The sequence below is a fragment of the Coloeus monedula genome (assembly GCF_965178545.1).
Source record: "Coloeus monedula genome assembly, chromosome: 8".
In the NCBI taxonomy this organism is placed as follows: Eukaryota; Metazoa; Chordata; class Aves; order Passeriformes; family Corvidae; genus Coloeus; species Coloeus monedula.
The window spans coordinates 27,414,752-27,428,556 of record NC_138788.1 but is presented as its reverse complement, the minus strand read 5'-3'; the positions used below and the strand labels follow the sequence as shown (position 1 = coordinate 27,428,556).

Below are 13,805 nucleotides of genomic sequence, written 5' to 3'. Positions count from 1 at the left end.
TATGATTAGTAAAAGCAACAGTGACATGAGGTCAGCCGATCACCAAGTGTCTCGTGACAAGACAGGTTTGCATTCAAAACAGAAGCATCCTCACAGGCAGAATGGAGAGATGAATAAAACAGACACAGTCACTTGCAGGTCTCTGACAGTAAAAGAGCAACACTGTAGCAGGAGAGACCAGAGAAACCACACACCTCTTGTGGGCCCTTTGCTCTAAGGTAGGCAGGTGAACAAAGAATAAGGAGACAAGGCTGCCCAGGGGGCTGAGCACTAGACACACTCCCAGCTCTTCAGAACAGCAGCATCATCCCCACAGCATTACCCTGTTCAAGTGAGAATGCTCAGGGCAGAATGCTGCAGTGGGAGTCATGTCAAGAAGCAAAGTTGTATGGTCAAGCCGTAGGTAAATCGAGAGCTTCTTTGTGAGGTTCTTAATCTGTGGTTACAGAGGAGCAATAAAAGGAAAGAGAAGTACAAGGCCAAATGAAAAGTAGTACTCTGATGGTTTTTTATCCTCAAGGCAAATTCCAAAGTGCCAGCACACTGTTCAAATCTAATGATTTGTAGAAAGAAAGAAAAAGAATTCTGGAGAAACTACTGCAGATCTAGAATGGCTTTAGGGAGTCACTATTACAGATTGCCCGAAAAATCAATATTGTAATGGAACATGGCTCCTTCCCTAAAAGATTTTCAATCAAAACCTGAAAACAAAAAATACTGTGAGCAAAACCTAAGAATCTGTCTGTACCCTTTGGCCAAAAACCTGACAGAGTTTTTGGCTTGGTTTTCTTTATTTTTTTCAATAAAAAGCAGGATTTTCTCCTATATGAGAAAACCCAGATCTAGTGAAATCAGCTCTGAAGTCTACAAGTATTATTTATTATCTCCTGAGTATTTGCTGGCAGACACAGGTGAGTATGTCTCTCTCTCAAACTCACCTACAGAACTCCTGATATTCCACTAAACTTGGAAATGTGTCTACCTCCCATTTTTATTGCCTTCTGCCCAATGGAGAACAATTATCTGCAAGATAATTACAGAGCTATGATAACCACTGCTAAGTCTTATTCCAATTAACTCACTACAAATATGCAAGTGAAACAGCATCACTCACTGGCTTCTCGTCCTTGTTCTCTATATGATCAGCAAGACACAACTTACTGAATCAACATTATTTAAAAGAACCTGTAGTGCAGCTAATAAGATACTCCTTCCTGCCCTTACATTCTGATGTAGCTTCATGCTTACTGTGCTTAACAATAGCAAAATTAAACTCATCTCATTCTACAGAGGAGACTCAGGGGAATGCCAGGGAATGAAAGGATGGGAGTTTCATTTTCTTCTCTTGCCGAGAATGAATTCTGCCTCATATAACTGCTGATGAATTGTTGTTTTAAGAGAGTTTGTTAATTTACAACAAGCAGAAGGCATAAAAACGGACCTCCTTATCTTTAATGGATGTTACTGAGCAACACAAATGGTTCACATTTAAATTAATGCAGAAACATCTTGTCTGTTTTGCCATGATAAGACTGTTCTTTCCTTGCAGCATGGGCTCAACTTCTTCTGTTAAATAAAACAACTGGTTTTGTTCAGCCAGGCAAATTTCCAAAGGTTCAGCAGCTGAAGTCAGTTCAGTGAAATGAACTGGAATTTACCTGTGTCCTTCCTGATTCTTCTTGAGAAAATCTCCTTGAAGAATTTTGAGGTATCTAGTTTCAAGTAAAAATGGTCCCTGACAGTGCTGATATACTTGGTGAGGATAAATCCTGCATTAGATTGCAACCTCCTCCAATGCAAGGATGCTGCCAGCCCCAGTTGCTGTAAAGAAACAAGAGCTGTAAAGCTGCATTTATTGAAATCAAGTGGGCCATCTGGGATGAGGTCTGGGGCAAAGGGAGGATGGATCCAGAAAAGATGCTCACTCCTGATGCCTGTAGGTGTTTCGCTACTGAATGAAATAGCCAGAAAATTATGTCCATAATCAGAGTATGTGAAAAGGTCATTCCTAAACTTCTGAGAACAGCAGTGATTTTAAAAGAATTCCCAAATGTTTATCTTTCAGTCATCTGAAAACAAGAGGGATTCCCTTCCACACTGAGAATTCACCCATTTTCCCAGACACAGAGAGATTAATATGATACAGAACAGAAGCTGAAACCTAACCCAAATTCCCCACCAAAAAAAAAAAAAAAAAAAAAAAAAAAAAAAGTGGGAAACTATTCCTTGCTAGCCAGAATACACAAAATATGATGCTACCTCTCAGCCTGGCAGCCTGGCTTTTGATTAGCTTTGCCAAGCTATGACAGTATGGGAGATCCCCATATGCCTCAGAGGGATGCATTATTCAATATATTAATTAGAGGGCTGGCTTTCATCATTGCTTCCTACAAAGTATCACAAAGAATTACTCTGGGACTGTTCCTGACAGGCTGCAATTAATTTGTGTCTGAGTTCACGTGCATCAGGAGAGGCAGGATGAAGTCAGGCCAGGCAGACTACATGAGTCAGCAGTACAGCATTTCAGCTTCCAACACTGGCCTTTGAAACACAGTGATGGGGTTTGGAGAGCTTATTTGTCACCTTCTTGCATGAGAGGAACACAGATCCTCCCACCATGCACTATTCAGTCAGACATGGCACTGGGATGCCATCCAGGGATCAATACAAATTGGGAGAAATATCCAACAAACTTCCTCAAAGCATTCCTGGTCTTTCTTATTAGCGGTTCATCAAGTCTGCTTCAGTCTCAGACACTTAGTCAAAGAGAGTGTGGGGGAGGTGGGGGTTATAGAATTATCCAAGATTAGCAATGGGAGAGATAAGAGAAGAGACTGGCCCCTGGGACATAAAGAAACCTGATAGGTGAGAGACCAAAGCAAAAGGCTTTTTGATGTCTGAAAGCACTAATTGCAGAGCAACAGGTGACATTTAGTGGTAGGCATTAGATTTAAACCAAATTAACAAAAATACTTCAGCCCTTACTTTTTGAGGCCTCAAGGAAAAAAATAACTGCCAGCCACAGAACATTTAAAGACATAAATGTGGCAAACATCACAAATTGTACTAAAACCACAACAAATCCCAAATTCTAAAGCCAGATAGTATTTATGTAAGAACATCCACAGTTACATTAGTGGAGAAGGGATAATCCTTCCTCCTGCAAGATACATTGCATTTCTCAAGCAAAAGGAGGTAAGAGAGAAAAAGAAGGAGGTTAGAAAGAAAAGTCCTTCAAAGACAACTTATTCCAAAATTGCCCTTCCAGAGGATATACACTTCATTGAAAGAACTCATTATTGCTGTGAGAGCAGCCAGAATTACAGAGGTGTATACGTATTGTAAGACTTTATCATGTGGCACCTTTCTTATGGTTCATTTATTTAGTTCACGGGTTTTAAAGGAGAATTTAAAGTATTTAAAATTATTTCCCTTCATAATCACACAATCACACACAAGCCTTCTAGCCAAGATGTTTTTAGTATGTTTTGTTGGTTGGTTGGTTGGTTGTTTTTTTCTTGTTAAAAGAGCTTTTAGCCCAGGCATCCATGGGACTTCGTAAAAAAGTCAAACACTTGTTTTCCTAGGAAAGCAGGCAGTAAGGAGAGGAGCACCACACAATAGTAAAGCATCAGCTTCTACTTAGAGCTTACATGCCTAGTACAAGAGACTAGTTCTAACAAATTTCCTTTGTAAGATAAAGTCATCAGTCAGTATAAACATCCACCAAACCCCCAGAGATTTTTGGTTTTAGTCCCAGGTAAACTAGAAAATAGTCTGTAATACTTCTCCAGTACTGTACTATGGGTTTTTTCCCACCTTCTACAGAGATGCTTTCCCAGATCCAACTATTTTTGTCAATCTCTCATAAATTTGTTCAGAAAAAGAACATGGGCTGTGCTCAGAAAGGGGAATAGTTGTCTGAACATCACACTGACCAAAGGCACTAATGGAACCTGTGGGGTCTGTTGAGTGTCTATAAAAAAGTCCTGCAGCATTTCCCAGAGACAGGGAGTGAAGATTTTTCCTGTTCTTAGGGTAATTTAGGTTTTTATACTCTTAGATATCCATAAAATCTATCACAGTGTCCTTGGAAAAGCACTTACCAATCTGTAGTTGAAAACCAGGATAGGATTATGTTTAGGAAAAAAACATCACACACTTTGTTTCAGACTGCACTCTTTCCCTGCTTTAATTTTTTAAAAAATCATATATTGCAAAATGAAGCTTTATTCAAATTTTAAATTGACTTTAAAAGACCATCCAAAAACTGCCAAACATTACATGATATCCCTTTGTTAAATTTTTGAGAGAAACATTTTGATAATGTTGCCATGAATTCTAAAATAACTTTCTTAACTTAAAACTTTTCAACAAAAAATAAACACTATTTCAGCCAATAAAAAAGTATCTACCTCTATATCCATGTTCCATTTATATCTCTGCCACTGAGTTACTGTGTAATCACAAGTGAGTCACCTACAGCCTAACATTTGGAAACACTAAGTATCTATAGTGCCGATGGCATTAATTGTAGGCACACAAAATGAAATAAAATCCCTAGCTTCACAGTTTCACTTTGCCCCTTTTTAACTGAAAAGGAAAATAAAATTGGGTTTATTACCACCATGGTCTTTAATTAACTAAAGTGAACTTGTAAGGAAATCTTCCAATATATGCCAAGAATTTTTGAGAAGATCTCATCTCTCCTGAATTCGTATTACAGAGCTTGAAGCTAGAGTTTGAAAATGTTGTCCTCAGCCTAGCACACTTCATGGTCATGGTGGCTTGAGTAACACATCCCAGATTTATGTTAGCTTCCCGGGCTGTTCTTGCCCACGGGCCATGGGAAGCAAGTCCCTCACCAGAGCCAAATGAGTCATTAGCCCAAGGGAGGCTCCACTAATAGGCACTGGGTACATGCTTTGGTGATGCTCGTAGGTGTAATCCATGGCTGCCAAACTGGAGTCATTCCTTTTATCCATAGCTCCATGTATGGTATGGTTTTAATTCTGAAAAACTCAAATGTAGGATTATTTAAGAGTCAATTTGACATTTACAAGACTTTGTTTTCCTAACACTAAACTTGGCTGTAAAAAATCAGGCGATGTTTCCCCAGCACCGTGCAATGACACCATCTGGTAGTTAATGATTAGTGGGATTTACAGGAGAGACAGGCACATGTTTGACTAACCATCTCTTTGCTGACAAACTAGGCAAGTAAAGTTAATGTCAGCTGTATCCAAAGGTCACTACTGGAACTGCTGCTGAAACTGCTGCATGGACCAAAACTGGCACTGGAATTAGGAAATATCAGTGCTGTCCCAAAGACAAAGAAATAAAAACAGACACAAACATCTGTGTGAAGGCACATACAAATCCAGATAATAACCCTTAGAAACACTGAGGTAAACCCCTTAACTTCTGCTACATTACTATCAGATATCCAAACCAGACTCTGCTATAGTTGTCCTGAAATTCAGGCTGCAAATAAAAAGAAATACACTGGCTGATACTTTTTATCATCTGTTACTATCCAAAATCACAAAAAAAGACTGAAAACCTTGCCCTTGAAAGACAAAATTTGTTGTCTCATTCCTCAAACAACTGTGACAGAAAACCTTTAACTCCAAAGCACAACTTAAGTCAGTGGATACGCAGCCTCCTTCTTTCTCCAGTGAAAGTGTTCCCTTCTCCCAATTTTTAATCCTCAGATTAAAAATGAGTCTGGCATTCATAGATACAAAAAAACCACCGCAAAACAAAACAGAAATCTGGTTGATTATCACAGGGGGAAAAAAGGGAAAAGATAAAATTCTGGGGAGATTTATTGAGGGAATCAGTAGTGTATTTGAGAACTGCTTAATACACCAAATTTTTCTACTTGCACATACAAACGCTGGTCCTTGAAGCCACACTAGTGCATGTCCTATCTTCCTCATCCCAGTTTCTCCTTTCCTGCCTTGTTGGTGTTTTCTGTCCAACTTTCATCGTTAGTGTGCATTTCAGTGGCTTTTAATGACTAGGTTCATGCTGCACACTGACTTCAGGGCTCCAAATATCCCCAGAGGCATTAGAAATGCTGTGCAGATTTCTCCCTCTCTTCCACACAAATGGGTATTCCCCACTTTCCTGCTCCCAGGCTTTGACAGAATCACTCACAGTCTCAGAGAGCACGAGTAAAAAAATAAATGAGAGAAGGGAAATGTCTAGCTGTAACAAGCAAAAAAAAAAAACAAAAAACCAAACAAGGAAAATGGTTCCACATCCACCACTTCATATTCCCCAGTGATGATGGAAGGCAGGAAACAGGAATGCGTTCTCCAATAAAGAAAAGAAAAGCCTGGGGAGACCCTAAGAAAGGGTATGGGTGTCCCAAGGAGTATAGTCCTGTCCTCTGCTCAGGATGGTGATTCTCGTGCCTGCTCAGCAAACACAGGCAGGGCCTCCAAAGACAGGTGGACAGGGGATGACATTCACAGCCATCCAGCTCACTGGACAGAAAACACAAGTCCCCTTGAGAAACTTTGTATTTTAAAGAATTAAGCCATAAGATGATAAAAGGATTTCATCTGCCACTAAAGCATCTTTTCATTCTCTTGCACCCTCCATGGCTCTTAATCTACTACTGTAGCACTTCACATTAGAATATCTGAGTACTCCACCCACTACAGTCATCAAGGTGCTCTCCTTTCCCAGTCTCACCCACAAGGTAGCAAGGGAAAGTCAGCTGGAGTCACCCAAGATGACAGGGAAAAGCTGTGGTCCATCAAAGTGCTGGGTGAATGCTCCAGTAGCCAAACTGCTTAGCCCCGTTGTGCTGCCGCAGGAAAAGGCAGAGGTAGTAAAAAGAACTTAAGGTCAATTCAAGTCCTGTGAGTTTTTATCAGAAGAGCAACAGTACTTAGTCAGCACAGAACACACCATGTGTTTTACAGGCGAGGAAACTTCCCCAACATTTCTACTGTACAAAATATGGGCTTTATTTTTTATATCCTCCACATGGCAGCACAGGTGTCTAAGTTACAGTGATACAAAATGAACAGGGCCCAGAGGGAGCTGCAGAAATGTGTTCTGAAAGAAAAGAACATTGAGTAGGCTTTTAACAAACTTTGCACCCATGCTGGTTCCAGTTATCTTGAGTGATCTTGGAATTTCTGTATCACATTAGCGTAAATTCCCTATTTCTAGTCTTACAGGATCCTAAGTTATTAAAATCTGAGGCCAAGGCACATGGGAGCCAAATCTGGATGCCTGTACATACATCAAGTAACACATTCTGTTCAAGCTCTGCCACTGCCATCAGTGGGTGTAGTTAACAAATGAATCACTACTACCGAAGCAGAGAACTCAAATCCTAGTTTTTTATAACTATGAGTGGCCCAGGGGTGAATCTCAGCTCATGCACAAATTTTGAGTGGGCTCAGGAACGGATGAGAGATGTCCCATGAACAGCTCAACATGTGACATCCATATGGGATGAGAACACAAAACTACGAAAGAGTGAGTAGCACCAACATCTATGACTAAGGAAAGAAGTTGAATAGAAGAGCCAGGACACAATGCCACAAATTGGGATTGGAGCTTAGGGCTTTGTTTTTGACCAGAGGAGAGCCATCACAGATGCTGGTTACTAGAGCTACACCAAAAAATGCAGAGTGTGTCCATGACTAACAGAGAGGTTGTGCTTACTCTGCTGAGAGAAAATTCACATCCCAATCTCACAAGCTCTGAAGCAACTGCAATTCTCTCCTGGCCTTAAGATCTCTATCTGCAAGGTCTCTCAGGGAAGGTATAATTATTCAGAAAAAACTCAGAGAGAAAAATAAGACCTTTCCCTGTCAGGTTGACTGACCCCATGAACCAGGTGAACTTTACAGTCTTCACAAGCCCATTCAAAGCAGCCTGAGAGATGAAAGTCATGTTTTGAAGGCAAACATACTCAGCAAAGCCTGTCCCAGATAAAGCCAGCTGCATTCCAATCAGACGGAGACCGTCCCATTTCATGAAGGATGCTTACCTGAGCCTCTGCTAATGAACAGCGCAGAGCAGCAAACAAAAGAGCAGCTTACCTCATTTTGGCATCTCCCTATCATTACTATTTCAACTTCCATGGAAGTTTGAATTCAGAAGTTGAATAATGTAGTATTTGACAGACTGATGGCACGGACAGCGATAGGCTGGTGACATGGAGAGGCAAGCTTGCCAATGACACCAAGCTGAGTGCTGCAGTCGACACGCCTGAGGGAAGGGATGCCATGCAGAGGGAGACTGACAGACCTGAGAGGTGGGTCTGTGTGAACCTCATGGCTCTGGGAGAACTTACAGCACCTTTAAGTAGATAAAGAGAGGGAGTTTTCAATTTAAAGATGGTAGATTTAGAATAGATAATGGGAAGAAGTTCTTTATTTTGAGGCTGATGAGACAATTGAACAGGTTGCCCAGAGAAGCTGTGGATGTCTGCCTCCTGAAAGTGCTCAAGGTCAGGCTGGATGGAGCTTTGAGCAGTCTGGTCTAGTGGAAGGCGCCCCTGGCCTTGGCAGGGGGGTTGGAATTAGGTGATCTTTAGGGTCCTTTCGAACCCACACCATTCTATGATTCTGTGAGCTTCACAGAGTAGTGGCTCGTGTCCCTTTGAAACTTACAGCTATACCCACTTTTCTCTCTCTTTCATAGCCCAATAAAAAGAAATCGACAAACTTCTGAGACTAAAATGTTCTTTTTTGACTTTTTTTTCTGTACAGATCTTACAAGCCAAAGCTTGCAAGCCATCACAGTTTGTAGCTTTAAAAGGAAAGGAAGGAAAAAGAGAAACAAATCAGCTAAGGAGAGTTATTATGTTCCACAACTTCAATACCTCTGATCCCTGCACTATGAATTGGTTCAAATCCCTCCCACTCTGGGAAAAACCTAATTCACTCTCTTGGGAAGCTTATTCTCAGCGGGACTCTGCTGTTTCTGAGTAGAATGAAAATTTCTCTGTTTCTGAGTAGAATGAAAATTTCTAAGTTTATGTCTTGTGAGTTTTAACTATAGAAGACTTGTACATTTCCTAAGAGAAAAAGGCACCTGAAACAGAGGTGTTACATAATGCACTGTTAAAGAAGAGTGTTCAAACTGCAGGCAAAAGACTATGAAAAATGAGGCAGACTGTGGAAAACAACACATATTTGGGTGTGAAATGGACAAACAGGCAATTTCCATTAACCATTATTATATGAAAGCAGAAAATAAGGCACAACACTACAACCTGTCCTTTAAGAAGAGATTCTGCTTTGTTCCCAAGTCAACTTAGCCCTTGCACTTTATCCTCCAAGAAGCCTCTCTCCCCTAAGCTCACTTGTGTTATTTGAAGGGTGGGGTAAAATTATTCCAAGGAACAGCTATTCTGCTCTGCAGAAGGATACACCAGGAGAGGATCTACACTCACCTTTCTCATGTGCACCCAGTATGAATAGCGAGATCAAAGGATTTTTGATAGTTAGGTCAGTCATCTACCTGCCACCTGAACCAGGAGAAAATAACTTCCTTTCCTACATTATGGAATTCTGGAACAGTAACATGGACAGACAAGGTTCTAGACCTTTGATATATTTTGCAGGTCCATGTGACTTAGGAGCCTTAAAACTTCCTTTCCTCAGTGTTCAAAACTTCCTCACGTTGTCCAAATTCCTTAGGCACACTAAGGGAAATCTCTAGACTTGATGCCAAAAAGCCATGTTTTAACTGTTGGAGCCTAAAGATGTTTAGAGAGGCTTGCAGAAGGATGTAGGTAATTTAAAATAAGGAGTCTACCTCCAGTGCAAGGTGTGGAAACACTGCAAATAAAATCTATAGATATTTTGGGCCTGGATTCCAGGGGCTTTAAATGAGGTACAAAAATTTCTGTGTGAATTTGACTCTAAAATGATATAGATATGTAACATGCTTTGTAATTGGGAGTCAACTTTTAAGTTTTTCAAGTCTTTTTTATTTTTAACCACCCAAAATGTTACCCTCCAGTTCCTTAATAATACAATCTTTTTTGGTCTTTAAGACCAGACACTTCTTTCAGCTATACACAGATTCTGTAAATCAGCACTTCTACACATTCACACACACCCCATCATCTGGCGTATAGTAAGTACAGAATTATGAATCTGATTCGAGCCCCAAATCCTAAATTCAACTACAGAAGAACTACACTTCTCTTTTTCTCTCTAAAAGTCAGTTCTTGAGCCTTCACATGGTGCAGAGAAGTTTGGAAAAGAGGCATCTGAGATGGCTGAGCCTGGAGATAGGAACTAAATTTGTTTCATCATCTGAATTTAAGAGACTCTTACAGTTTGAGGGGTTGACACTTGGGAAATGAGAAGGAATTGAGTCACAAAGCAGATTTTTAGCAAACTGCAGATCTTGGGCTTTCACTAGTCACTATAATGAAACTGGCTCCTCAGAGAGTGATTTAAAGCAGAGTGAATCATCCCTTCTCACCAAGATTGCATAAGGAGACTGGTCAGAGTGGCTGGCTCTGCACAAAGACTGTGTTCTAGGCTAAAGTAAGTCTCTGAAGGGCTGAAAAACAGGAGGTCTAATGATCAGTGCTTGTCACTGAAGCACTGGGCAGTTTCTCTGTGTTACTCTAAGCAGGTGTATAACAAAGAAGTAGGAGTTTTGCAATTATCAAAAGACTTGTACTTCTCTGTAAAAGACACCATGTTTTATCAGACAAGAGGTATGAACACACAGACTGTGGCACTGCAAGGTAGGTACTGAGTTTATAGCACTGATGATGAACAAAACCAAGGGTATACTTCATGTTCAGGTAAAGCAACCAATCCCTTCAAGTCAGATGCCCTTCTCCCCTCCATGACCTACCCAAAGCAAGCCAAGCCAGTGCCCATAACTCACCAGTAAAACCTGTTTGGAGTGACCCGCTCGTGCATGAGCTGCCACTTCCTTCCAAAGTCCATGGAGCTGTACAGCTGAAAGACAGAAAGAGAGAAAGTATAAACGTTGAGGAAGAAGAAGACTGTTGCTAGATAAACTATTAAAATCAGCTCACATTAAAGAACATGAATGGATTCTTCACAATAATTGTACACAATTATCAATCACCCTCGCTGCCAGGGGAGGCTAATAAGGCAATGTCTTCCATTCACTCTTAAACCAATGGGGCTCCTGAGATTCAAAAGCAGGTTTTCTCTTCCCAAACCATGTCAAACATCTTTATGCTTCCGAATTTCAGCTGTCAATACATTCACTGTGACTGCCATATAACAAAGCCAGCCATGCCCCTAGCTTTTTCTGCTTAATAGGAAGCAGGTGACACGTGAGTTCCTAGTATCAAATAGAACAAGAGACAAATCAGACTAGTCAACATGACTCTGATGAGGTAGTGACTCTATATTCAAGGTCATGCTATGATTTGGCTTTATGAAGTGAATCAGTTTTCTTCTGTATTGAAAAGTAAATTGCTCCTAACTTATATTTTCTAATATTCAGAATGAGGTCTAAATATTTAGGTAAGTCAGAAATCAACCTTCTCATTAGTTAAACACCAAAGATAGTGACATGACTCTTTTTGGAAGCCAAATTTTCAATATAATGATCTTTTTGAGTCTTTCTGGTTAACAAATGACACAGCTGTAAGGTAACCAAATTTCCATGCAACTCCATACTGAGTTTCAGACGTGTTTGCTTCATACATACTCTGCTTAATACCACAAACACCGTTCTTCATAGAAATATTTTCTTACCCACAATTCATCCTCTCACAATTGAAATATATGTAAGCTTCTTTTCTCCAACTTTGTGCAAGTTTGGTTCTTCAGAGAAAAAAATACGCTTTGAGAAATAACTACTGTGCTTTACTACTAGATCACAGAGAACTAATTATCAGGCAGCATTTTGAACAAGATTTCAAATAAATTTCATTTGATTTAAATTCTGGCTTAACAATACAAGAGTTGATTGCCAGCTAAGGAGGTAGACAACAGAACTGAAAAACTTTAATGTTTGTAATAGCCAAATCTAAGTCCTTAACGGAAAAACTGTATCATTTGAGCACAGGTTTTGCATTGCATTTGATTTGAGTAACTGGATTTGTAAACCGGAGGCAGGTCCATGCTCAGATTGGAAGGGTTCACAACCTAGTGATGTGTCCTGTGGCACTGCTGTGATGGATGGCTAAGTGGGACTGGAAAGATAAACTACGTGTGTTCACACCGAAAATTAAAGTTTCTTGAATAGGCAGTATCTTTGACCACAGAGATGCAACAGCCACATCAGACCTGGACCACAGATCAATTTGGAAAGATGATTGGAAAGGGCTGTTTGAGCAGTGTCCAGAGCCTGAGGCAGTTAATTAATTCTTGCTATGTTTGTACTCAACTATACAAACAAATCACTGTATAGCCAGCAAAAGGAAATTCAGAAACTCAAATTCAGACTCCATCAAGGATCAAGACAAAAGACTCAGTCCTTTGCATTTATGCCAATATGACCTCCAGTTTGGCCAATAACAGCTCAAGCTGCCAGTAAAACACATGAGGGGGAAAGAGACGGAAGCAGACGTCCTTCAGTCTTCATGTCAAAAAGGGTTCCAATTACGTAGACTTCACTCCAGCCAACATCACTGAGCCAGTGGTAAGAAATTTTAGGAAAGATTTTCTGCCCCATGTTGTTCAGGAGATCAGACATGATCTGAATATTCTAATTTGGCCATATTTCTTAAGCACCGTCTCTATACAGGCTAACATACTGCACTAAAAGCCCACAATAGCCAGACTTCCTCTGGTTTTCAGGTGATTGTCTAAAAAAATACGATAGAGTGTCCTCTGCCCCAAAAGGAATTCTGTGTAGATACAAAATAAAGCAACAAAGCATCACTTGTCTTTTTTAATTAAAGGAGCTGGGAAAAGAAAATTCCTTGTTCAAATTCGTGATTAGGCTTATGAAGTAGGCATCAATATTAAGGTAACTAATTCTCAGAACACACAGGTATTTAGAAACAATAACTGAGAATCCACACTCCAAAGTCAAAATTCTACAGTCCTACAATTCTGCCCTGACTTTAGCACAGTGCCTGCCAGGAATATTCCTTGAGTCACTGGACGTGGTTTACACACACAAGGACCTCAGCACAGACCGAGTTGCATCAGTTGCATCAAACAACTTGGGTTATCCTTTATATGTCCTGACTACAGGTGCAACTTAGCCAGGCTTCAGGCAACTTAGTCCCAGTTAAGTCATGCTCACAAGCAAGTCCAAGTGGGTCTAGCATCTTCATTGTATTCCGCAATGGATTAACCATTCTCACCATGAGAGGAAAGGATTAGCAAAATACATCCATTTCCTTCGATTCTCTTTTATCTTTTGCCCCTGGCATTTCCTTTCATTTTGCAGCAGCATAACAGCAGTAGCTACAGAAAGCTCACTGACATGAAGCACAATCTCTTTCTTACGACTCATGTCTCCCAGTGTCTCTTTCAGGGAGCTTCCTGCTCTGTATCAAGTTAAAAAATAGAGACCAGCTATTGGTCTGGGGTTTTTTTTCCTTCCTTTTCTCTATTAAAGCTCAGACTGACTGATGTCAGAAGGATTCAACTGAACTTGCAGCCTTTATGGGATTTCAGATAAAGAGATAAAAAGGATATTATTCATTTCAATAACTTTTATTTATTATTCACCTACTCATTCTAGGCATCCACTTCAAATTTTAAACAGATGACTGAGTTTTAAAGCTGTATGACAGAACAAATCCCTAAAAGGCTTCTCTGGCCCAATTCACTTTTATAGTATTATTTACAGATGCAAATGCAAAG

At 40.2% G+C, this 13,805-nt stretch overlaps 1 protein-coding gene across 1 annotated transcript in view; it reads right to left on the bottom strand.

Annotated features, from left to right (window-relative positions):
- SORCS3 (sortilin related VPS10 domain containing receptor 3) overlaps window positions 1-13,805 on the bottom strand; it is a gene marked incomplete at its 5' end in the record, with an annotated part of 274,330 nt that overhangs the window by 90,945 nt on the left and 169,580 nt on the right. Inside the window, one exon of the mRNA XM_082285707.1 lies at window positions 10,891-10,964. Coding sequence (XP_082141833.1) covers window positions 10,891-10,964 — 74 coding nt within the window. The remainder of the gene's footprint in view (window positions 1-10,890; window positions 10,965-13,805) is intronic.